General features: G+C 38.0%; 2 protein-coding genes across 4 annotated transcripts in view; one reads left to right on the top strand and one right to left on the bottom strand.

Annotated features, from left to right (window-relative positions):
• Nucleotides 1–27,217, top strand: part of LOC137258162 (TOX high mobility group box family member 4-like) — a 141,908-nt gene that overhangs the window by 677 nt on the left and 114,014 nt on the right. The window lies entirely within an intron of this gene.
• LOC137257531 (polycystin-1-like protein 3) lies at nt 19,597–25,519 on the bottom strand. Its single transcript, XM_067794857.1, has 2 exons — nt 25,250–25,519; nt 19,597–20,478 (listed from the first exon to the last, which is right to left on the bottom strand). Exons 1-2 carry the CDS (start codon nt 25,517–25,519, stop codon nt 19,597–19,599), a joined length of 1,152 nt encoding a protein of 383 aa, XP_067650958.1.

Below are 27,217 nucleotides of genomic sequence, written 5' to 3'. Positions count from 1 at the left end.
TGAAATATGTGAGTCCCATGATAAATTCAAAAGCAGACCTTCTCATTCGAGGTTGGACACCTTGCCCACATGACCAAAGAGGGGAATACTTTCACCATACTGAAAATGCATGGATGTTGGTGGATCACTGGATGAGATAACTCAACACCCTGAACATGGTTTTGGTCAATACGTGACTATTTGATATAAGAAAAGATCCCACCCTTTGACTTAGAATACATTGTATATTTCTTGAAAAACATACTTGATGTTTTGACAAAGATTGATTATCCCAGATCAAATTATTGGTGCAATCAAGGACTTTGTCATCCATAAGTACAATGTGCTCCAAATTAATACATGATTATGAGCTATCAGTTTCTTATTTCTTGCTCAGTTGGTGTGTTTCCTATTACTTTTCATAACTTTCATCATCGACACTGTTCTGGTTGACATGCTATTCAAACGAATATTCTATTCGTATTACTCAAAAACCATTGAATGCAATGGAATGTATGTTCCAAACCATGAATTTCTCAAACTCTGATCATATTTAGCCCTCTGTAGCAGATTTAATGATTTATAGTCAAGAGTTATCCCAGCCCCAGGTTCTGTTCCAGATCTTGACAGGGCAGTCTGCTATCCTTGTTGCTTCGTCACACTGAAGGCTTTGGTTTGATTTTCTACATAGATATAATGTCTGGCGGCCCTTTTTGGTACACCTGTTTTTATATTGCTGGAATATTGTTAGATGAGGCATAAGACCTTTTTCACTCACTCACATACTGAACCACATGTTTCATGAGGGGATGTTGGAAGGTTGCGTGCTGGAATGATGTCCTCCCAAAAGTTAGACGTGTTAAAACAAAAAGGTTATGGTTGGTTGCACTGAGATTCATTGCATTGTTACCTTCATTAATTAATGAACTAGTCCAAATGTACTAATACAAAAAGAAAGAAAAGAGATGAGAATTACAATGACTTTATTTGACATAAAACAAAATGTGTTATTTCAACATTTAAATGAGTCAATTTAAGAAGATAATTTAATTGGTCAGTCACATCATTCAAGATGCAAAATTTCACATCTTTCACTTCATTCACTATACAGGCAAGAATGTCAACCAACTTTGAGCAAATGGTCAACGGCATCGAGGAACTCCATGTTTGTCATCCCACCTGCATGCAGTCTCTCTTGCAGACACATCAGCCTGTCCTCAGTTTCCCTGTAGCCCATCTTCTTTGGGGCAACAGCACCAATGTGCATCTGCTGAAGTTTAGCTCCCTCTGCCTTGTCAGTCTTCAGTATGCTCTCAACAAATTGGTAGATATTAGGATGGTGATATGGGAGTGCCTTTTTTAATCTACTGTGGAAGCCTTCCAGTTTATTGTTTGTGTGAGGGCTGACAGTCTGGTGATGGCTCCATAGATGTAGTGGAAATTGGGCCCCATAATCAACCCATGTTTCTACAATGCAGTCGTTTATGTCTTGTGCCTGGGGAATGACACTTGTCTCATTCATAGCATCCATCAATGTGTCCTGGATATCACCCAGGGGAAGCAGCAGAAGCCCAACAGCTTGTCGCATCCACCTCTGAACTTCAGTGTCTTCTTTATACAAGACCATGAGGGCAAGATCTTGCATATTTCCTCCAAACTGACTGGGTGAAATGAAAAAAGCACCATGTAGATGGTGTCTGCCGACTGCTAGTTGGTCTTCTGTTGAAAAGGATCAACTTGTCATCCTCAACAACGAGCATGTGAAATCTATAATTTTGTTTTGATCAAAGGGAAGGTTGTGAAAGCAAGTATGCAAAATCTATATTCCTGTTGTGACAGAATTGAACATTCTGAAAACACACTTGGAGAACCCAGTGATTTAACAAGCCAGTAAACATTAGTATTCTGATATAGAATTTCTATACAAATGTGAAAACCATCTCCCTAATGTATGGGACAGGTCCATTAGTGGGTTAGACTATGTTGTAGCCATAGTCATTCCTGATTGATTTGTCTGACAACTGGGACATATGACTGCAGGGATGTCTAACTTTTTGGGAGTAAACCCCTGGAATGAATGTGGAACAGCCTTAATAATTAAATTAACCAGACATACGCTCAGGTCTATGTACAGTCAAAAAATGGTTTTATTGACACACGCTTATATTTGATAATTGCTTATTCACATCATCAAGTTGGCTTTACAGAGGATACTTATTTGAATGCTTGAAAATATGAAGATAGAATCTGACAAAACTTGAATTTAACCAAATGGATTTTTCTTTATTAGCCTCAGTATCACCAAAACGTAATAAATACTTGTAAGATGACATCTCATGGGTCTTAACTTACGCTCGTAGTTCCTGACATTAAGTAAATATACTACAGTGAGGCCTGTCTAAACCGGCACCCAACTAGACTGAAATAAAATGCTGGTTTTAACAGGGTACTGGATTCGATAGTGACCATCATTTTCCAAGATGACATATTTATATACTGTCAGACACATGTCACTCACAATAGTTAATGCCATCCTCCAGTGATTACGAAGCATAACTGTGATAATCCTACAAGTGCTTGATTTACCCCGCAGTCACTACTTCCTGATTGTCTTACCCGTGAAGGTCCTGGAGTCCCGGGGTCCCGGGGTAGAATAGGCCTTCAACAACCCATGTTTGCCATAAAAGGCGACTATGCTTGTCGTAAGAGGTGACAAACGGGTGGTCAGACTCACTGACTTGGTTGAGGACTGGAAAGTGCCAGAATCCGTAATAGACAGGTTCCTAATTAGACAGTGTTTTGATTATCATAATATCTTTGTAACATGGAGTAACCCAAATTTTATGCTGGTTTTGACAGTGTGCCAAATTAGTCAGGTGCCGGTGTTGGCAGGTTTCTCTCTAAAATCCATCCAACCTCACAAGATATATCCAAATAGCTAATCTGTGGTGTTTGAATTATGACATACCATTTGTATATCTGTTGTTACATTGTTGATTTATTAACAGTTGCACGGTTTTATTGCACGTTTAATTGCTGTAATTATATTATTTAAGTGTATAATTACTAAATATCATTGAAATCTTAACATGATCTTAAGTTAAGCTTATGTGGGGATGTGTTTTCATAATGTCAGTGTAATGACTTTTTCATATCTGCTGGGCTCTGCAATAGGAAGTTTTTGTAAAGTGAGGTTATATATTTATATGCAACAGATCAGGACAAAAATCTTGTCTTAATGTTAATCAGACAAAGACAAGAGGCAAATTCTGTTTTTAATAAATATATCTGAATGTCATATTTAGCAAGTGTCTTGGGAAGTGGTATGATCCTACGGCTATACAAACTATGAAGGATCTTTTTAGTAATGTGAGTTACCATTTAATCATTGCGTTTTTAAAAGAATAAGATTGTTACATGACTTGTAAATAGATAAAAATTTTATGAGTGGAAGTTGAATTAGCAGATAACATTGTTAGTGGCTGTATCCTCGAGGGGGGGTGAAGTACTGTAAAATTATTGTCCTCCAGAGAGGGTACGTAAGTCCCAAAACAGTTGAAATCAGATTTAATCTTCCAATTTTTTAGCTGTAGAATATGTGTCATTGTAATTTGTGGCTATTCTTGCATACAGTCGCCATCAGCTGAGGGGATGGTGTAAATCCAGCAAGGGACCATGCAGGTAGCATAGGTACTATAAGCCCCCATGGTCCCTAGTATGGTGATCTATCCTCTGTTGTTGGCGATCTATGGCCTGTTTTTATATTGTACTGTCCAAATAATGACACTATTATTTTTTAAGTTTCCACTCCAGCTTTAATACTAACTGTGATCGTCTAGTGGTTTTACTGTCCTTCGTCGACAGGTTCTTCATAATATGCGTATATATTCCTTTTTATCTCATGTATGTTATTGTCACGATATGGCTGCAATATTGACGATGTGACGTGAAATATTAGCTTACTCACTACTGCCATACACTGCTACGCAACATGTGGTCAATGGATGATACATTAAGAGATCAGTATTGATACAGAAATATGAACTAATTAGTACTATGCATTTGATTTATTTTTTGCATTTAGTCTTTTTTTTCCCCTTCAGCTCATGCACTTGAAAGCATTCTCAAACCTAAAATTATTGTCCTATTTCATGTAAATAAAGTTATGACTAAGTTTATTGGCTTTTTATATTTATAGATTCGAATACAGGTTCGGAAAAAGAGTGGCATTTTTAAAATTATTGTATTGAATTATTACTTTATTAGATACAGTTTGAAATTTGTCTACAGGAGCATTTCTAAGGAGTTCTGAGTGAGTATAATAAGTCTGTACCATCAACATGGTTAATGCAGGATTTTTATTGAGTGCATGTTTATTTTCATACTAATGTTTAGTTTGTGGAAGTATGTTTTCATTGTGTTCTACAGTGATAATGGCAATGGTAAAGTATGATTTTTTGTGCTATACAAAACACAACATCCTTATGAAATATACAAAATCTGATTTATTTATATTATTGTTTAGGGATGGTGGGGCGGCCTAGTTAAACGTCCGCTTATTATGCTGATGACCTGGGTTTGATTCCCTTCATGGATAATATAAACATGATGAGTGAATCCCATTTCTGGTGTCCCCCCACCATGATGTTACTTGAATGTTGCTATAAGTGAAGTCAAACCAAACCCACCCACTATAAATTATTTAACATTGTAAACCAAAAGTCACTGTGTTCTGTAATCTGATTGGTTAAAAAACATGATCAAATGATATTAGATTCCTGGAAACTGCAAGACTATTCACTGCATATTGACCTCGTAAACAATTGAGTCATCAACAGTCATCAACAGTGGTGACGTCATTCAAATCATACTGTGACATAAAGTCAGAATGACGTCACAAATTAGCAACTCCAGACGCTACTATGGGAACGAGCTGAAACGGCCTGCTGATGACACTTCACTGCTGTACCCGTACTCAATGTAAACGAGTGCTGACGCCATCCGTTCCAAATGCATTCCCGTGCTTCAAATACTCAATAACACCCGGAAATTGGCCAACACATGATGTTTATCTTCTAATTAGAACAATCAGATCTATCTATGGTGCTAAAGATGAAATGCCAGTTAGCATAATTAAAGAAGCTCTTCAAATAAACAATGATAATGGATATAAAATTATTTCAAGTTGATTTAATGATTACTTTTGAATTTGGCAGAATCCACACAGGATGTGATTAGTACTTCAGGACATATTGATGTGTACATCACTGCCTTGCATGTGATTTTTTATGAGCAACAGATGTGTTATATGGTTAAATAACGCTATTTGTGTGTTGAGCATTGTGTGTTGGTTGGTCCTTAATAATGACTTAGCCACTCCCTGTTCTCAACTGTGCGTTTAAAGATGGCCCTTTCATTAACACAGGCAGATGTTATTTGTTACTGTGAAGAAGATTTAACACAGGCATTTTTTTTGTGTGAAAAAAAAGACCCTGTCAGGCAGACTGTAATGCGGGAAACTGACATCTGGCAAGTGTGTCAAGGGAGATAACTCCTGCAATCCTGTACCATCAAACCACCAGATGGGATTTTGAACTGTTTGTTATATGTGGTTCTGTGATGTCAGGATATTTTCATGTTAAACACAGACTTCTGATGATGATGCAGTCCTTTGTCTACATTTATTGTCATCAGCTGGAGAGCTGAAGGAGATAGCTGTAGCTCATCTGGTGTATGTTCATTACATTATATTCTGTTCCTTAATTATGTCATGGTTGTTTTTGATTTCATTAACTATTAATGCAGCTCAGGAAGACTGGATGTGTTTCGTTGATAACAGCTTGTCTTTTGTAAATGATGTTTTAGTCCTTTTTTTTAACCTTTTATCTGAAAATTAATGAGACAAAAAACATTTTGTTTTAATTTCAAAACTGTATGAAACAATGCTCATGACTGCTTGTTCTTATAAGATGGATGTCATTGAGCAGACGTGAAACGTTTTCAAGATCACAATTTCGTTTTTGTTAGAAATGGGGGTTTTTAGGGTCATTCCTTCTCCATTTGAAAGGTACACATGACAAATGATGATAAAAACATGACACTTTTCTGGTATGAGAGTAAAGAAGTAGCCATTTTTTTTCGGAATAAGGTCGTTCATATCATGCCTTCATGTTAAGATAATTTCTTAGTATTTGTAATAGATTCATAGAATGATACATGTGTGACTGTCACAAGTGTTGTAATGTCATGTCTGGTTTTTTTTGTAATGTTTCAGCCAATGTGGCCCTAGGCCTTTTCTGTTGATATTATCACTGTTTTGTGATCATTTTCAGCTTCTTGAAACGAAGGGGTTCACAGTTCAATAGTTCAACTACCACTTTGATTTTGATCAAGTGTCCATTTTGTGTCAGCTTGGGTACATCTGAGGGTGTCATCAGCAGTAATACGATCATGGTTGTAAATAATGGGGTGTTAAACAATCTGCTGATCAGTTTACAATTTTATGGAAATCAATGTAAACAATATTGAATGAAATTTGGTTTGAAATCAGTATTAAATTACAAACATGAGTCCAGAACCCTATATGGTTCACTTAAACTAAGCAAATATGTGTGATAACAGGATAAAATTGAAATGTGTGGTCACAAAGTATCCCTCCTTTAATTCTGGATGAAAGGCAATGTATTGATGATTTGCTGTTGGGTAACTGACACTCAATAGTTTGTATTCTGCACTGTTAGTAATTATCCCCCACGAGTTTAGCGGGGGATGTAATACCATATTAAAAATCTGTCCATCCATGCGTTAGTGCACATTTGATTTTTCCAGACCAGAACTTCAAAACTGTTCACTATTTCTTCACCAAGCTTGGCACATAGAGAGGTCTGGTGATGTATTGGTGCCTTTTGGTAGTTTTGAATTCTGAATAAAATATTTTTCTGCTTTTCCAAGGCAACAAATTTGACCTTGACTGAATTTAGTGAGTGTGTTCTTTTCCAGAGCAGAACTGTAAACCCTTTCTCTATCTCTTCACCAAACTTGGCACATAGATTAGTCAAGTGGTGTACAGGTGCCTTTTGGTAGTTTTGAAATTCTGAATAACATATTTTTCTGCGTTACCGTGTCAACAAGTTCAAGTTTGACTGAATTTGGTGGGTGTGCTCTTTTCCAGACCAGAACTTAAAACCATTCACTATTTCTTCACCAAACTTGGCACAAAGATAGGTATTGTGGTGTGCTGGTATCTGTTGGTAGTTTTGGATTTTTTAATAAAATATTTTTCTTGCTGCCGGACCAACAGGTTTGGTGGCAGTGCTCCTTCTCGGGGCAGAACTTAAAAACCTTTCAATACTTTCCTTCCCCTTTGCCATATACACACGAAAACATTTGACATAATCATAACTAGCAGACATTCACAACAAGTATTTTGCCATTGTAGGGGATATTGATGACTTTGTCTTCCTGTTTGAAATTGACTTGATCTGGAAACTAAATTTTATGAAGTAGTATTTTCCCCAGGATCAAAAAAGAGCAAGGCAACAGAATTTCAAAAGGGGTATACTTATTCCAAAAAGGACATGCAATGACAGATTTCCTTGTATTATGTTTTTCATTCATAATTCTTAAAGGCTGAAAGAGTATAGTTTTTTCCCTTAACCCCAGCATAAACTAGAAACCATAAATGTTGATATCAGTTATTGTATTACAAGACAGGCAAACCAATCAAACATAAAGTGCCCTTCTAGAACTTTGCGGAAACACTGATGTAGTGAATACTGTTTTTCATCATCTTCACCTGGTAGTCAAGGCTTTTGAATAGACAGGGTTCCAATATAGATATGTCAACATTAAAATATCCATCCATATTGGTTCTGAGCAAAGATTTGGTGGTCATATGAGGTTAGTGATTCTTACTGGTGGTCTGGTTTGTGTTTCTGTTTGGGTGATGGATATCCTTGTGCTTAAAGCGGCTGATCACCACACTGGTCACTTGGCTTTGATTTCCCACATGAGTACAGTGTGTTGAGTCTACTTGTTGTGATGCCTATCGTGATATTGGTGGAATATTACTATGAGCAGTGTGAAACCATACTCACTCAGGTTACATGTTAAGACTTGAGGTGTTGATCTCTGTTCATGTTATCAATCACTGGTTTGTCTGCTGGGACTTGATTGTTTACCCCTCACAGTGACATAGTTGGAATGTTTTATCTTTTGCTGACCTGGGTTCCTTGTTTTGTCAGACGGCAGTCAACTATATTGCTGAAACCTGAGTGTCACCTTTTGTTTTAGTCATTGGGGATCATGGAATTGGAAAGGTCAATTGTCAAAGGTATTGCAGTTCTCAGTTCGGAGTTGCTTCCCTTGACTTGATGAGATACCTGGTACGTCAGCACCAAACTGCAGGAGCAGTGTGGTACCCTAGTGGTTAAAGTGTTCACTTGCCACATTGAAGACCTTGCTTCCATTCCTCACGTGAGCACAAAGTGTGAATCCCATTTGTGGAGTTCCCTCTCATGATTTTGCTGGATTAATGCAAAAAGCAGTGTCAAGCTAAATTCACTCATTCACCAAACTGATGGGTGTGGTTTTCACCATAGTTGTAGAAGTCAGCACTTCACTTTTTCTCCACCCTTGTACTATGTTTGTACTTGATGAAGTAACATATTTTCAGTCTTGTCAAATCCAACACTTGTTTGTTGCCATGGTTACCTCACAAACTCATTGTCCAAGGCACCTCTGACCTTGTGAAACTCTCAATAATTTAAATTCTGTTCCACATGTTCCAGTTTTTTTTCCAGCTGGTGATGACATTCATTGTAATAATGATGTGCATTAGTGCAATTGGTTGTCAAAAATGGTAAAATTCGTTGGACTTTGATGTAAATGTTTTTCATATTTTTCCTTTTAAATTTTTGTTCATTCTTTGATCTTGTGCTGTTTTTGATATTGTGGGGTTACTGAAGCACTTTTGAAAATTGTAATGAAATTAACATTGATCTGAGTTCAATTTATGCTGTTTTTTTATTGTTTCGATGGGATCATAATGATAAATTCGTCTCAAACTATACAGTGTAGAAACTCTACAGTCTTGACAATAAATGAAATGGAATCATTATTATCCACCAATGAAAAAATGTTAGTCGTAAGTCTTTCCACAAGATTTGTTATTGTATAACATTAAATAGGATAAACGTTGTCTAGATTACCAATAACATCATTCATCTGTTGTAGGTTACACCACTACCATGTTGAAATTCTCAACCAACCAGTTGCTTCTTGTGTGGTAATATGTCAAGTCATATTAACATAATACACAGAATACTAAGATAGACCTAGATAGATGTCTGAGGATTCATATGGTGGGCATCTTCTGGAAGCAACCGTATACCATTCCTTTTCAACCAGAGAACTAATGGCTTTATTGGCTATGCTTCTAGGTAATAAGATTCTGAAGTCACTTTAATGTGACCAACATTTATTGAAGTCATTTTGCAACTTAGCCAGTAAAGATTGCTTTATGATAATAATTAATTTAAGGCCACAACCCAAATGTTTTTCATCAGTTAAGATTTTTATAACAAGGTGACCACATCCCACTACCCCATGTTTTAGGTAAATTCTTCTGTACATGGTGATGATTTCAAATCCCTAATGAAAGATAACAACCTTAGACACAAAAACAGTTTGAGTATTAAAGTAATTTGTAGAAACGTGTTAAATGCTCCAAATGTTGAAAAGATAATGTCCTTGAATAGAGGAACACAGGGGCAGAATTCTGTCTTCATTGGAGGGGCTGGGGCTCATAATCTATTGCCTTGTCATGAGTGCAGTCATGGGTATTAACATTTTTAACTGTTTTACCAAAGTTTCGTTATCTTACTACATTGGCGGTGGGGTAGACTAGTGGTTAAAGCATTGGCTTGAAATGTCGAAGATCTGGGTTGGATTCCCCATATGGGTTCAATAAGTGAAGCCCATTTCTGGTGTCCCCGCCATGATATTGCCAGAATATTGCTAGAAGCATTGTAAAGCGTCACTCACTCACTCACTCACTCACTCACTCACTCACTCACTCACTCACTCACTCACTCACTCACTCACTCACTCACTCACTCACTCACTCACTCACTCACTCACTCATATTGCTGTAATTTAAGAGGCCCTGTCAAATGTACCACTTTTCCAGATTGTAATTACAGAAATTCAACTCCTTGTCTTATTTGTTCTGGTTTTCTTTGAATGGGGTTTCAGTATTTCAGGATGTCAGCAGCATACAATATTAGTGACTTTTGAATGGTGAATAGATAGTGTTAAAATTAGTCAGTAACTGATTAACTGGAACACCATCTGTTTACTGGTACAGCAATTATTAATCAAGAAATCAAACTTGTGATGTTCCTTGGGCATTATTTAAACTAACACCACTCAAATGTACTTCTTATTTTTCTGCTCTGGGATAGCAATGCAGTGACAACAGTGACAATCTCCTTGTCTTACATAACATCTTTTTTCGTGGTAGGTTTTGTAAGAGTGTGTGCAGAAATGAAATTATAAACATTTAGTCTTTTGCGAGTGAAATTTTCATTACAATCCGGAATCATTTCTTGTTTTCTTTATATGTTGCTGTTTTAAGGTACATGTACTTTTTTAAATAAAGCTCATCAGAATCTATGCTTCCAAAACTCACAGGCAAAGTAATTTTTACATGCTTTTATTAATTTTTTGTGTGAAAAATGCAGGTTTCTGCATTAACACAAATACTACAATGTTCAGAAATGTTCCTCATTCGCTGCTGTTACAGTTCTTTCAGTTTTGAACCATACAAATCGCTTTCACCACTCACTGTCTCATTATTGTGACTTCAACAAGATTTGTGCAAGATGTTGTTCACTAACTGTATCTTTCACGGCGAATCTCGGTGTACATGTGTGCTTTAACAACGAAAATTGTGGTAGTTTTGTATGGCTGCAAGACAATTTCTGACTTGACCACAAGGGAAGACATGAAATTATGTGACATTCTTAATGGTTATTATTTTTAGCCAATCAAAATGGAATGAAGCCATCTTGACTTCTCTCATGCAATACATTATGGATCTATATGAATATCCTGTAATAAATGGTAGAAATAGAGTTGCTCCCCTTAGTCACACCAGGAACCCATGAGTCCGTGTTTTAATCCTGATTTGAGTTATGTTGTTTCTTGAATTGTTGGCACCTTGTTTCTGGGTTTCAACATTGTGGCAAATACCTGAGACAAGCATCTCTTGCTAGCTCACTCACGTTCTCTCTCTTTCTTTCTTTTTCTTTCTCTTAATCATTCACTTGCTCATTCACTCAACCCGGGTAGAATAGGCCTTCAGCAACCCATGCTTGCCATAAAAGGCGACTGTGCTTTTTGTAAAAGGGAACTTATGGGCTGAGGTGGTCAGACTCGCTGACTTGGTTGACACATGTCATCGATTCCCAGTTGTGCTGATTGATGCTCATGCTGTTAATCACTGGATTGTCTGGTCCAAATTCGATAATTTACAGATAACTGCCAAATAGCTGGAATATTGCTGAGTGCAGTATAAAACCAAACATGCTCGCTTACTCACTCATTCTGGTAGTAAATCAAGCTGGTATACCACAATATACCCCAACTCGTTCAGGAAGTAAATGACTAGACCATGTATCAGGGCCTTGAAGCTGACAAGATGTGCCACCATAATGTGCCTGTGGTGGTGTGGCTGATAACCCAACTCACTCACACACTATTGGTGTCTGACCCTGGTCATCAGTTTCATGTCTGTTTGTGAGTTCAGCCTCATTTTGGTGCCTCCTGAGGTCAAGTTGCTGCAATACTGCCAAAAGTGGCACAAAAACATGGTCACCTCACTGTGCACTGTTTGTGATGCTGTGTTAAACTCAATGTTCACTTACTCCGTCAATTCAACATCAATCAAATTATCTACAAAATTGTTGGCACACAACTAAGTGAGGAATTTTCAATTTTCTTGAAGAAGTGTATGCACATTATATGAGAATCAGTATTAAAGATTATTATGGAATCCAATCAGTGTCAAGATCTTCCTGATTTTTTAACACAATCACAGCCTTGTCAGCTGTACATTGATACTTTGGATGCACTGATGGTGAAAGGATGAGGATGCAGGGCATGGCATACCATCATGAAGTCATTGGATTATAAAATACTCTCATCGTCTCAAATGATGCTCACTGACAATCAGATTTCTTTTGGAAATAGTATGATATGATTACTCACGATATGTTCTTGACTGGATAGAATTAGAAATGTGATAGTGGAAAATGATACTTTTTTATTCTGAGTTTCATAATCGGGATGATAATTATTTTGGTTGACTGAAGACAGAATATACTTTAGAGATTTTTCTATTGTTTATCATGCCTTTTATAGCTTTTGTATCATTTTACTAAATAGGTAGAGTTGTTTTTGTATTTTATTACAGCCTTCTGTACTTAAGAAAATGTATTAGAGTCAGTTTTCTTGATAGCTTTTCACCATGAACAACTGCAAAACAATAGGTGCAGTATTGGGTAGGGGTGAGACAGTATCCATGGTATTAGTAGAACCGCAGTATTTTGCCTTTGGTTCTGTATACCATGATGCAATCCAAAAATTTAGTTTTCATGCTGCCATTTTAATAATTTTTTATCAAAATTTATGCAGTTTTTTGCTCAACAGCTGCTATTTTCCTGGAAGTAAGTTATGTAGCAAACCAAAGGCCTTGTACAGTAATGTGTTTGATATATGCCTATGATAAAGTGTTAAGAGCGTACTGTTACACACCTAGTGTTGGGAAATATTCATACACTCAGTTTGTATAAATTTGTGGGCAAGGTTTGTGTTTGCTTTCTGACGCAATATATATTTGTTGTGAAGTCTTCTGTTATCAGATCAAGTTAGTTAAGTAGTAATTAAAGAATTAAAGAACGTTAAGATGATCACTAGGTTTTTATCTTGACTTACAAAGTAGGGTTCTGATATTAAGGGTCAAAGGGAGGTGGTGGGGTAGCCTAGTGGTTAAGTGTTTGCTTGTGACCTTGAAGATCTGGGTTGGAATCCCCACATGGGTAGATCATGTGAAACCTATTTCTGGTGTCCCCCACTGTAATATTGCTGGAATATTGGTGAAAGCGGTGTAAACCTAAACTCACTCTCTCACTCAATGATCAAAGTGAATTTGAGGGTCCTGTAAAATAGGGTAATCCCCTTTCTGGTGTCTCTCATGATATTATTAGAATATTGCAAAAAACATCATAAAACCTTACTCACTCACTCACTCGTGTAAAGCAATGAAATGGTATGTATGGTCAAATAATTACTTTCATTACAGTTTACACAACCTGATATTTCTTGTCAAGAATGTGGTAGACGGAATATTATAATGAGTACCTTGAGATGCTGTATGTATAGTTTTCCGACTCGCATCTGTGTATTTGTGCATACTGGATTCACATTTCTGCTTTGCATAAAGCCAGTGAATATGTCAGAGTCGGGGGAACTAAGATTGTAGATCAAACTGAGATAGATTGCGAAATGTTATCTTGCAAATGTGTCCTACACTGATTAAATAGCAGGCGAGGCAGATTCTGCTATACAGTTTGCTCGTATTGAAATAAAATCATCTCCACTCACATGTGGAGAAATGCTTTAAGGTAATTAAGCCAGCATTTGAAAACATTTCCAACACATGTTCAAATGTCAGTGTAATTATGCAAGGAGAGACAATATATGAAGCCTGTGACATTTCTCGTCAGTTTCACAAATATTCCTTCCCAGTTTTTGCACGAGATGTGACATCCAATTTCTCACAGCAGTGAGCCTGTGAATGATGAGCTGTTTTGGAAATAGTCATGAAATGTCACTAGGCAGCAGAAAAACCAAAGTACTGCTATTTTTTGAAAATACAATCAGTACTAATGGAGAATGTATTTTTATCGTTTTATGCTGAATATTTCATTGCCTGTCTTGTTTTGAGTTAGAAATGATAACCATTATTGGAATTGTAAAAAATAACACTCAAAAGAAGTTAAGGAATGACTTATCTGTTCATATGATGCAGTTAATCAGCTCTGTGAAAGAATCCGTAGAGGATTAGAATTTAGATGTTTATGAACATGACAAATGTCATCACCCTGCTGTGTGACTCTGTGAGTTTCTGTCAGTGTATTGTCCCATCTGATTCCTTCAGTGAAGCCTGTCTAGAAACCGTGGGAACAGAAAGGTTGAATTAATAAATTATAGCCACAAGAAAGTTTTTAGGACCCATTAATCCTTGATGTCCTCAGTTACCTTGTTCAGTGCCAGGCACCTGTTAATGAAGTGATTGTAATAATACCTACATGTCAGGGTAATCCTGACTCAGCAAGCACTTGTGAATTTATCTTTCATCCAAGAAGTGCAGGTCGGTCAGATAAACTGAACCACTAATTCACTAAACCACTAATCCAGCCACTAACGATACCACAAATCCAATAATGTACTGAAACTGTTAGTGAGTGAGTTTAGTTTTATGCCGCACTTAGCAATATTCCAGCTATATGGCACTGATCTGTAAATAATCTAGTTTGTACCAGATAATACAATGATCAACAGCATGAGCATTTGTCTGCTCAATTGGGAATGGCATATGTTAACCAAGTCAGCAAGTCTAACCACCCGATCCTGTTAGTCGCCTCTTACAGCAAGAATGGGTTACTGAATGGGTTACTGAAGGCCTATATTCTATTTCTAACCAGGACCTTCAAGGATATGGAAGCTTTAAATAATCCACCAAACATTGATGCACAGTCAAAAAAAATACTTTACACTTTTAGAAAATTTGAGCCTTAATAAATACGTGTCACTCTTATGTTTGTGTGTATATGTTTGTTTGAGATATGACCTACCAACATGATTCTAATGTCGCGGCACAGAGTATAATGATGAACCAAAATGAACTACAAGGATTTTCTTGGACAGTATGATGTGACAAAAGAGACTTATGTGTATCATCCATTAGACATATATTCAACCAGTACAGCTTTTTAGTCTTACACCATATCGATTTACTTTGTCAGAAAATTTGACTGACCTTTATTTTCTAAACAACTTGGTAAATATTTTATTGTATTTCAACATTGTTCATAGTTGATAACATATAAATTCTCTTCTCATGTCTTTTGTAACTGGCAGTAATTTTTTTTACCTGAAATAAGTATTGATTAAAATGTTATAATAATATTTTTCAAATATGAAACCAGCTATTGTGCTTTAAATGTTGTTATTTAAATATCGTGCTATGTGTTCTATAATGAATGATGTATCACAATATGTTTTATACTTTGGCATGGTCAGATGGTGACATCTTCAGTGAAAAGTCTATAATAATTCACATAAAGATTGTATTGTATGTCTGACCAGATTTAGTGCTGAATTTCAGATGAGCCTTTGTATTGTTTTTTGTCACCAGCATGACTAGATCGTAACGAAACAAGCACCTGTCACATGGTAGCAGCTGATGCTTGATTGACAGGTGGGCATAGGGTTAGATACGTTCATATCTTATCACACAAAGTGTTGTCAATGTCTGAAGTTGGAAGTTGCAGGGAGCTGATTTTTGTGTTTGATTACCTGTGATCAGTGCAAGCTGGGAATTATGGGTAATTTGTAACAATGTCTGTGAGTCCAAAGGCAGAGCAGTTGGGTTGAATGAACAGTTTGACTTACAAGTTTCTATTGACACATTATATCTGTGCTGATTTGAAATTGGCAACAAGTTGAGGCCATATGATTAATCATTACCCCTCACTCATTGACAGCACACTTGCCCAGGAGAACCATGGACTCAACTTGAACACTGTCGCTGGAGTAGGGTGTTGCTGGGTCAGGTTACATAAGGTACAGGTGTACATGCAGACAGAGGAAGGCACATACAGATGACACATGCAGGCACAGACAGACACAGGCAGGCACAGGCAGACACACAGACAGGCACAGGCAGGCACAGAGACAGACACAGGCAGACACATGGACAGGCACAGGCAGGCACAGAGACAGACACAGACAGGCACAGGCAGGCACATAGACACAGGCAGGCACATAGACAGGCACAGGCAGGCACATAGACAGACACAGGCAGGCACATAGACAGACACAGGCAGGCACATGGACAGGCACAGGCAGGCACAGAGACAGACACAGGCAGGCACATAGACAGGCACATAGACAGGCACAGGCAGGCACAGAGACAGACACAGGCAGACACATGGACAGGCACAGGCAGGCACATAGACAGGCACAGGCAGGCACAGAGACAGACACAGGCAGGCACATAGACAGACACAGGCAGGCACATAGACAGACACAGGCAGGCACATGGACAGGCACAGGCAGGCACAGAGACAGACACAGGCAGGCACAGAGACATGCATGCACATACTAGAGACGACACCTTCAGGCACAGATAGACACAGGCAGGCACACACAGATGAAACATTCAGCCACAGACAGACACAGGCAGGCACACACAGATGAAACATTCAGCCACAGACAGACACAGGCTGGCACACACAGATGAAACATTCAGCCACAGACAGACACAGGCAGGCACACACAGATGAAACATTCAGCCACAGATAGACACAGGCAGGCACACACAGATGAAACATTCAGCCACAGATAGACACAGGCAGGCACACACAGATGAAACATTCAGCCACAGACAGACACAGGCAGGCACACACAGATGAAACATTCAGCCACAGACAGACACAGGCAGCCACAGATAGACACAGGCAGGCACACACAGATGAAACATTCAGCCACAGACAGGCACAGGCAGCCACAGATAGACACAGGCAGGCACACACAGATGAAACATTCAGCCACAGACAGACACAGGCAGGCACACACAGATGAAACATTCAGCCACAGACAGACACAGGCAGCCACAGATAGGCACAGGCAGGCACACACACACACACATGTACGCACACATACAGATACAGGCAGGCTAATACGGACACATATACAGAGACAGACACACATACAGCCACAGATACACATACAGACACACTAACGGACATAAATGCGCACAGACTCTGACAGAGACACTAAAGGACACTGGCATACACAGACATACTGACAGACACTTATACCTTTGAACTACTATGTGTTCAGTCTGGCTTTAAAGATTTTGAATGATTGGATAGGTTATCGAGTGAAAATGCATTTTAATCATGGTATTTGTTTATGCGATAGATCTGTTTCTTACAGTTGGTTTTCAAACAGTCCACATCAGGTTAATTCAGTCTCTGAGGCATTCCATATAATTTGTCTCTTACACGGTGTTGATAGAATGGTCAGACACATTGCATTGTACTGTTTGGTGATGGATGTCCTTGGAGGGTCTGGATAGACACCCCTTTTTCAGCAAGCATTGGTACTGTTTGATGGTCATTCATGGTCAACACAGGCTCATATACTGGGACTCAGGGACTCTTTTCACGAAGCAAGCTTACTGAGGTTAACCTCAAATCTGCTTCTTTAAAGGTCACATTCAACCAAAAATTCAAACATAACTGAAACACAAATATCGTGTATTAGATATAATATGCATTGCTGATTATGAAATAAACAAAATTATAAGTGTACAATCGCAAATCAAATGTCCGAAAGACACGGGATACTGAACTCAGTCAGAGCTGTTGGGTGTGCACGCAAGTGTAACGAAATATTTTCGTTGGCTGGCTCATTTGCCGATACACTTAGCCGGCTCTCTGTTCATGGCATATAAGTCCGATAGGTGTTAATTTCAAATTGCATGTGGTTAATGATAGCAGATGTGCATGGCATATTGTCATTAGCAGACAGGCAGGCAGACATATAGATGTCAATAAACCAGACATTGAATTTTCTCTGTGACAGTCTGCTTATCACACTCATGTGTTTCTTAGATAACGAGAAGATTATTTACTTGTTTGTATACACAAGCACAATTAGACTATGGCTCACAACCTCATACTCTGGGCATGCATACTGTTTCAAGCTCCATGAACCTATTCACTGCGCATGTGTCTGGGTGCAGCACAGCACAGCTGTTAAAACCACTTTTCCCCCCCCATTACTGGGGAAAAATTAGTGAATCATTTGGACTCTGATTTTACTGGATTCACGTCATCACTGGGTTTTTTTCAACTTTATAGGTTAAATTGGTATTTTTGATGATTTCTTTTGGTGCATACCAAAAGGTATTAGAATCTGCATGTGACCTTGCATGTGACCTTTAACACTGGACTGAGTTTATCTTAGTAACTTACAATCACCTTAGTGCTTTGGAAAAGGGCTTCAGAAGTTACTTATTTTGAAGGATCAGAGGTTTGTCAACGATTGCCAAAAACTTCCCCTTGGAATGCAATTTGTAGAAATAAATTGTCATATTTTATGAGACTGGCCAGTGAAAACAAGTAATCTGTGCAAAGCTATAATATATATTACATAATAAAAGTTGGAGAATTCATTCTTCCAATTTAAGAATATTTACATTTTTCTGCTGACTTTATGTAAAATATGGTCCTCTGAGCAGGTCTAAATTAACTGCATTTTGTGATTTATTCAGGGTTGTATATGTATACTGTTGAACAGAGATCACTCTGCAGCAAATGGTCAATGGGGAAAATCTCTTCCTTAATCTGAACAATGGGATTTTCAGAAGAAATCATGGTATATTTCTATGTTATTACTTATTTTAAGCATGCATAAGCATGATAAGTAATGGGAATTTCTCCACATATTAAAAATGTAATTGGATAGCTTGTATTTCAGTTGGTACAACGTGATTTGTGGTTGTAGACTATGTATAGAAAGATGATTAAAAAATATACTCTCTGATTCAGTTCCATTGAAACAATGTAACATGATTTTGGGTTCAATGTTCCTATCTAATCCCATAATTTCTTAATCAGTCAGCAAGAGAGAAATGCAAAGGATACCCCTCATTATTGGGTAAATGGTTTCATGTTTGGAAACAGAGCCAAGGGTATAAGCAAGTTAATTCCAGTTATCCTGGAAAGTGGCATGTTTGGAGATAGAGTTCCAGACAGAAAGATCGAGTTACACTAAATGAGCACCATGGATGGAGCACAATGGAGGAAAGCAGGGATATTAATTAGAGTACTGTTGATTGATTGTTTTTACTCCATTAATTTAATTAATTCTTATGATTTATAGAAACATTAGCATTATTGTTTGGTTTCATGCAAGAATTCATCTTGTATTTCTGAGGTATGATTGCTGTAATTTCAGCTGATGGAAGACGGAGGACAATAAACATGTTGTACATGTGCTGATGCCCGATTATTGTCAGAAGGAAGGGGCTAGAAATAGCATGCCATTATGCCAGTGAATTCATGTTGTTTTTGATTACTTGCAATGGCCATTCTGTGCCCAGGCCATGATGGACAGTCATGTAACTGACCAGTCACCCGCAGCTATTGGAGGGTCAGCTGTTTGTTATGTGTAGTTGTTGTTGGACAATCTTGTAACCAGAGATTTAACTGTCAGCCCTGGTTGATCATCATGTAACCAGTTGTTCTTGTTGATAGTCACTTAGCCTGTAGCCTTGGTTGAGTCACTTGTAGCCTTGTTTGAGTCACTTGTAGCCTTGGTTGAGTCACTTGTAGCCTTGGTTGGATCACGTGTAGCCTTGGTTGAGTCTCTTGTAGCCTTGGTTGGATCACTTGTAGCCTTGGTTTGGTCACTTGTAGCCTTGGTTTGGTCACTTGTAGCCTTGGTTGGATCACTTGTAGCCTTGGTTTGGTCACTTGTAGCCTTGGTGGAGTCACTTGTAGCCTTGGTTGGATCACTTGTAGCCTTGGTTGGATCACTTGTAGCCTTGGTTGGGTCACTTATAGCCTTGGTTGGATCACTTGTAGCCTTGGTTGGATCACTTGTAGCCTTGGTTGGATCACTTGTAGCCTTGGTTGGGTCACTTGTAGCCTTGGTTGAGTCACTTGTAGCCTTGGTTGGGTCACTTGTAGCCTTGGTTGAGTCACTTGTAGCCTTGGTTGGATCACTTGTAGCCTTGGTTGGATCACTTGTAGCCTTGGCTGGGTCACTTATAGCCTTGGTTGGATCACTTGTAGCCTTGGTTTGGTCACTTGTAGCCTTGGTTGGATCACTTGTAGCCTTGGTTGGATCACTTGTAGCCTTGGTTTGGTCACTTGTAGCCTTGGTTTGGTCACTTGTAGCCTTGGTTGGATCACTTGTAGCCTTGGTTTGGTCACCTGTAGCCTTGGTTGGATCACCTGTAGCCTTGGTTGAGTCACTTGTAGCCTTGGTTGGGTCACTTGTAGCCTTGGTCGGATCACTTGTAGCCTTGGTTGGGTCACTTGTAGCCTTGGTTGGATCACTTGTAGCCTTGGTTTGGTCACTTGTAGCCTTGGTTGGATCACTAATAGCTTTTGTTGATGTTGCAACCAGTAGCCCTTCCTGATGATCATGTTCGTTGTAGTGTTATACTGCACTCAGCAATATTTCAGCAATATGGTTGTAAATATTCATGTCAATCCAGTGATCAATAGCACTATTAGATATGACATGTCAACCACGTCAGCGAGTCTGACCACTTGCTCCTGTTAGTCACCTCTTACGACATGTAGGGGTTACTGAAGAACACTTCTAACCTAGGTCTCCATTGGTATTGATGGTCGTGTAGATGGTCATGTAGATTTGGTGTAGTTGATGTTGATGTAAACAACGATGCTGTATTGTACAACTTCTGACACTGCCCAAGCATCTTGCTTCTGCAACTAAACACTGTACATTGACACATCATTGACCAACATAATGTTTTATCCTGGGTAGTTACGTAACTCCCAGAGTCTCTTCTTGTCTGCTACAAGAAACATTTCACAAGCCAACATTGTTTCTTAAGCAACCAACATAAAGCTTATAAGAGAATCACCACAATCACCGCATAAGACATTGTTACCTAGTCACATTATCAAGCTTATTATCTGAACAAAGATACTTAGGTATTCAGGATGAAGTGTTTCATGCACAAAATATTTTTTATGACAGGACAATGCAACTGGTGGTTTCCAGAAAGAAAAAATTGAGCGAGTCATCTCATTCCATTATATGCAAATTGGTATTAGACATGTATTTCTGAGATATAATATGCATGGTACATTTTGATGAGCATTTTTGACTGTTAAGTCAATATTTTGCTTATGTTTTCAGTGTGAACTGATCAGCAGCTTGCTAACTAACTAACCAAGATATACCAAGTTATATAATCTGTATTTAAGCAATTGTTATAAATCCTTTCAAGACAAGATATCAGAAAGATTCCTGTTAGGATGATTTTTTTATCTTGTGTTACAATTACTGAAGTGTTTATACATAAATTAACAGAATCATTGGTAAAAGATGTCTGTGATATGTAAACATATACAAGTGTTTGTCAGGGTATTGTGATTCCAACATGCTGTCCAAGATCACACAAGATCACTTCACTGTATCTCGGAATTTACCTACCAGTTGGTAAATAACTCTATATTGTTACCTCCTTTTGCCAGATTTTAAGAGGCATTTACAGTTTGATTAAAGTCCTCTTGAAACTGCCATCCCAAACAAAAGCCAATCTTTGCATACCCAATTGTACCCAAGATTAATTTGTAATCCTTGATAGTTGGTTGCTTAGCATCCACAATATGGTAGTTCCATATGGTTTCACCAGAGGGAACCACTTTTGTTGCATAGTTGAACAAACTGTTTCCCAGATAAAAGGCCGACACGCTCTGATGGGACTGAAATACTGTAAAAAGACAGTGTTTCCTAGCTTGTTATCATCATATCTCAAACTGTGGTAGACAACTATATCACAGAGAATTCATGAGACGGCCTCCTCACTAAAACCATGGTACACGACCATTTCACTAAAACACTGGCACACAGCCATATCGCCAACATTGTTGTAGAAGAGGGCCATAAGTTATCTTGTGTTTTGGTGTATTATTCTGTGGTGTCTGTTGTGATCGAGGAAAAATGATACACACTTCAGCTGTATATAATTATTCTTTCACAGAATATAATGAGAATATTTGTTTTTTTTATTGATGCCAAAGTTTTTAAACAATGTTGACATTTAATTAATTAATGCCAAAGATAATAAAGCTCATTAAACAACACCAGTGGAAATATTATTTATTCCTGTCCAGTGGCCATAGCAGAAGTTTGTCATATAATAATAGCAAAATTTATGGTCACAATTCAGCAAAATTAAAACAATCATGTGCCTGAGTGTCTGGTTGTGTACGTGAGTAGTGTTAGATAACACCTTGTTTAACTCCCTGGGGTAAATGCAACTAATTAATTCTCTGTTTGAAATAAACATTATCATAGGACCCTGCTGAACAGTTCAAAGCATTTTCACTTTGTCAGAATCAATTTGAGTTAATGACACTCTGTTGGTTTCCTCCCATCTTGAACCTTGCTGACTGTCAGCACAGTGACAGCAGAACTGGGAGATGCCCTGACCCCATGGAGGTCGCAGGTCATGACCTCATTGATCAACCAATGGGACGTAAGCTTGAACTAAATGGAAGTCAATGGGTGGGCAGGTGGTTGAATCAGAGTTGGGCAATAAGAAAAATGGCCGATGACAGTGGTAATGGATGATGAGCCGATTTTAACTACTATTGTGTCACTTTTGATGAATTGAAATATTAATTGGCAGATGAAGGGCTACAAATTGGGGTCATAAAAGCAAGTTAGCTCTTTGTTTGGGGTGATTTCAAATCAGCCCATTGACCTAGAAGAATTTGGAAAGAAATGAAAAACAATCAAAAAAGAATTGACTTTGTGGTTTCATTTAAGAAATGTGATCTGGTTGCCAAGGAGATCAAAAACAAGTGGACAATACCAGTCCTTGCTAGTTAAGAATGGCCATTTGGATGGAGGCTGTTATTGTCCTCATTATCGTCTTAAAGTGGAAGTAAAATGGGGAAATTGTCCTCATTAAGTGATTAGGATCAGTGTTGGAGTAAACATCATTGCTTGTGTATGTTTGTCTGGAGTGAGGAATTTGGGGGAAATTTGAGATGGGTCTCTGAATTTGAAGCTCTTGAATTTCTTCAGCCGAAAGAGATGGCTGTATGAGTGTCAGTCAGTTGTAATCTATATTTTATTTAAAAAATGTCTGGAATATTCAAAAGTGGGTATGGAACATTCAGTATTGACAAATCCGGTTAATATTCGTATATTTGCTGATGGTCTGCTGGAAATCTACGACCCATGGGCCTTTTTCATAGTGATTTTGACTGAAGTGTGATATGTGACATGTCTCAATTATTTGCTGTTTATTAATTTTTTGTTTGTAAAGAATTTCAGTGTGAATTATAGGAAATGTTAAATCTGATATGTATGTTTAACTTTTATTCTATGGGTCCTGTGAATTTTCAGTGGGTCAGACAGTAATGTGAAACTTACAGGAACCAGTGCCCTATTACTTTGAAACACCATTCATGAACACTAAATTTGGAAATGAGGTGCAAAAAAATACCCATGACACAAGTGCCGTTATCTCTTTCTACTATAATATAAAAAAACACCATTTTGCCATTTTTTATCTGTTGTAATGGTGCAGTAATATATAACCCATAGGTGAGTATTGTTTCACATCGCTTTAACAAGAATCCAGCAATATGAAAGTGAGGGACACCAGATATGGACTTTACATATTGTACCCATGTGGGGAATAATCAAACCTTGTGTCTTAAGCCAACCTTTCCTGATGGCCAAACCTTCCCCCTGGAAACGACCCGTGAAGGTCCGGGGGGGTAGAATAGGCCTTCAGCAACCCATGCTTGCCATAAAAGGCGACTATGCTTGTTGTAAGAGGCGACTAACGGGATCGGCTGGTCAGGCTCGCTGACTTGGTTGACATATGTCATCGATTCCCAATTGCGCAGATTGATGCTCATGTTGTTGGTCATGGGATTGTCTGGTCCAGTTTCGATTATTTACAGACCGCTGCCATATAGCTGGAATATTGCTGAGTGCGGTGTAAAACTAAATTCACTCACTCCCCCTGGAAACTTGGTGTAGACCAAACTATTACGCCTGGGATTAATCTTCCTCGGTCACATTTTGTCATAGGCCAAACTTTCCCCATACTTGAATCAACTTTTAAAGGATACTTCTTCTCCACACTTGTTCTTATGTCAAAATGGGGAGATTCAGGCCTAGCTATTCTACTTCTTCACCAGCCTTTGTTTTCATGTTTATACTGTATAAATCCGAAGCTAAGTCCCGAAATATATTTAAGAAATAGGAGTAAGAAAAATGGATGATTCAATTCAATTCAATAACAAACAATTTAGGGTGAAACATCAGCCTGATTGTTATGTGTGTAGCTCAGCAGAAATTGAAGAAACTAGTTAGCATCGGTATGTATCTTTGTGATATGAGTACTGATATATAAACAACCACCAATAGACTACACCACCGCCCACAATGGTCATGTGTGATGTCATAGAGGTAACTACACATGCGTAGTGGGACCTCAACAAGTTGCTGTATTTCTTGTCATACTGATACATTCTTGTTCACAGGAAATGGAGTGATCATATATTACCATAGATAAGCTGAGGTCCTAACTTGAGCTTTAAAATCAGTACAAGATTGTATAATCCATACATAAGCTGACCCACCAACCTTCCTTCACCATCTTCTTCTGATCAGTGTTCAGAAATAGCAAGTCAACAAATTCATATTGAATTATATCCAGTTCTTTGATTATCTAGCAATAAAACATGTTCTTTGAAAACATGGATTTTCGTTAATAATCTGGTTTATTGATTTTAATCAAAATGTCATTCCATAATGTTGATATTATTTGTTATGTCCCTCCGTATCATACAACTATTATTTACCTTATTTAAACCAACCACAATCAGGTTGCATCCATTCATGCACTAAAACGAAGTACCGCAACCTGTGGTGATTTGGGGAAATAACTTACATAGTGATCCCATATTTGAATTGGTTCCCAGAAACCTTTGCTGTTTTGGGGGAAAACCCTACACTGTGATCCCATATTTGAATTGGTCTCCAGAAACCTGTGCTAATTTAGGGGAAAAACCTCCATGGTGAATCCCATATTCTAATTGGTCACAAGAAACCTGTGCTGATCGGTGGGGAAACAACATTCCTGGTGATCAGCCTGCAACAAACCATGCCAGCCACAAGAAGTGACCTCTGGTGATTCTGTGTTGAAATCGACCTGCAGCAAACCATGCCAGCCACAAGAAGTGACTTCTGGTGATTCTGTGTTGAAATCGGCCTGCAGTAAACCATGCCAGCCACAAGAAGTGACTTCTGGTGATTCTGTGTTGAAATCGACCTGCAGCAAACCATGCCAGCCACAAGAAGTGACCTCTGGTGATTCTGTGTTGAAATCGACCTGCAGCAAACCATGCCAGCCACAAGAAGTGACTTCTGGTGATTCTGTGTTAAAATGGGCCATCACCACCTGTGCTTCTTGTAAAAGGTGACCTCTGTACAGATTCCGGGGTGGAGTAAATTCCCCAAAGAACTGGCCTGTTCAGAAATATATATGTATTGTTCATTCAGAAATCACATGCTTAGGCTATGTCACAGATTTATCACATAAGGTGGTATCCTATTTGGTTAAATTGATGCTTGTGATAATCACCTTTGGATTAAATGGTCCAGATTCAGATTATTCACAGATTTCCATATTGCTTGAATTTCACCCAGATCTGTGTTGAACAACAAAATAGTTTATCAATCCACAACAAAAAGATAAACGTGATCACTTCTGTGGTTGAGTAAGTGATGAGTTATTGAGTCTTAGTGTTCAAATATGGTTTACAACAATACCATGACAGATTGTGCAGTTCTTTTGTGTTATGGTGCTATATTTAGTCAGCTTCTCTCAGATAAATATTACAGAGCTTGTCCAAGATCAGCAGGTGTGACTGAACTTGGCTCAGCTGGTCCAACAACTGAGTGAGAGATTTTATTTTAATACTGCTCTCAGCGATATTCCAGCTATTTGGTGGTGGTCTGTAAATAATCAACAGAATGAACACTGATGTATGCAAATATGACATGACATGATTCTGACCACCCAATCCCGTTTCTTACGACAAGCATAGTCGCCTTTTGCGGCTAGTAGGGCTGGGATGATACACTACATCACGATACAATACAATTATACATATTGGGGTATTTTACATGAGATTCAATACATATCATGATGCATGCACCTTGAAAGAATGACAGAGTATAAGGATTTAAAATGATTTATTTAAATTTTCAAGGTATTTGTGTATAACAATAACACTATTATGAAAAAAAGGCAAATAATGTTATCATACTTGTGTATTTTTCTGTAGATGAGTACTTTAACACGTTTCAGATAATACTGTTTTGACAAAAAGTTGTATATCATTTTATGTCAATACACCAGTCGACGATACGATAGCTGTATCAAACTTATATGTACCGCATTGTATCGGTGCATCAATGAATCGTCCCAGCTCAGTGGCTAGCATGGGTTGATGAAGACCTGTTCTACCCCGGGTCTTCGCAGGTCTCTAAACACTTGAATGAAGCAAGATTATATTAAGATGACATATTATCATGTTTTTTATGCTGACCTAATTAAGAAGCTCCCACCCAGAATTCAGTATCTACTTTTCATTTACAGATGACTGTGTTTCTGTTACAGAATTTGACTAATAAAACATTTTAAAAATCTGACAACAAATGAACAAGTGTAACTTTTGATTTCTTTGATAATAATTGATAAAATGCATTGTAATCATCGATGTCCTCTCAAACAGAACAGTAAATAGTACTCATATGTTTACTCATAAAATCATGGTTTTATAAACTGTGAAATATTCATTTTTCTGACTGGAGGAATTCTGTTTTAAAATATAGTGGAATGGTACAATTTGATATTTTGAGAATACACAGCTGTCAAAAGCTACCTACCAAAAACTTTGAATAAGAACTTTCTTGGTGGTTAAGGGAGGAACATCTAGCCTTGCATGTTAGCCATGATTGTGATGGTTGTAGTTTGTATGTTATGATGCTCTCATTCAAGATTAAATTTTCAAACAAACCACAAAATTAAAAATGCTTTTTTCCACTCGTAAAACCCACCATTTTATGACTTAATGACTGTGAATCT

This window comes from Haliotis asinina, chromosome 12 (assembly GCF_037392515.1).
Source record: "Haliotis asinina isolate JCU_RB_2024 chromosome 12, JCU_Hal_asi_v2, whole genome shotgun sequence".
Classification (NCBI taxonomy): Eukaryota; Metazoa; Mollusca; class Gastropoda; order Lepetellida; family Haliotidae; genus Haliotis; species Haliotis asinina.
Note: the sequence above shows the minus strand (reverse complement) of the source record. Positions and strands in the feature narration are given on the sequence as shown.

Excerpts from the sequence above, each read along its gene's own strand:
- LOC137257531 (XM_067794857.1), bottom strand. The coding sequence starts at position 25,519 with ATGGCCCATTTTAACACAGAATCACCAGAAGTCACTTCTTGTGGCTGG. Across the intron at positions 20,479-25,249 it reads TCAACACAGAATCACCAGAG|GAAGGGCTACTGGTTGCAAC; the intron begins GTCACTTCTTGT and ends CATGATCATCAG.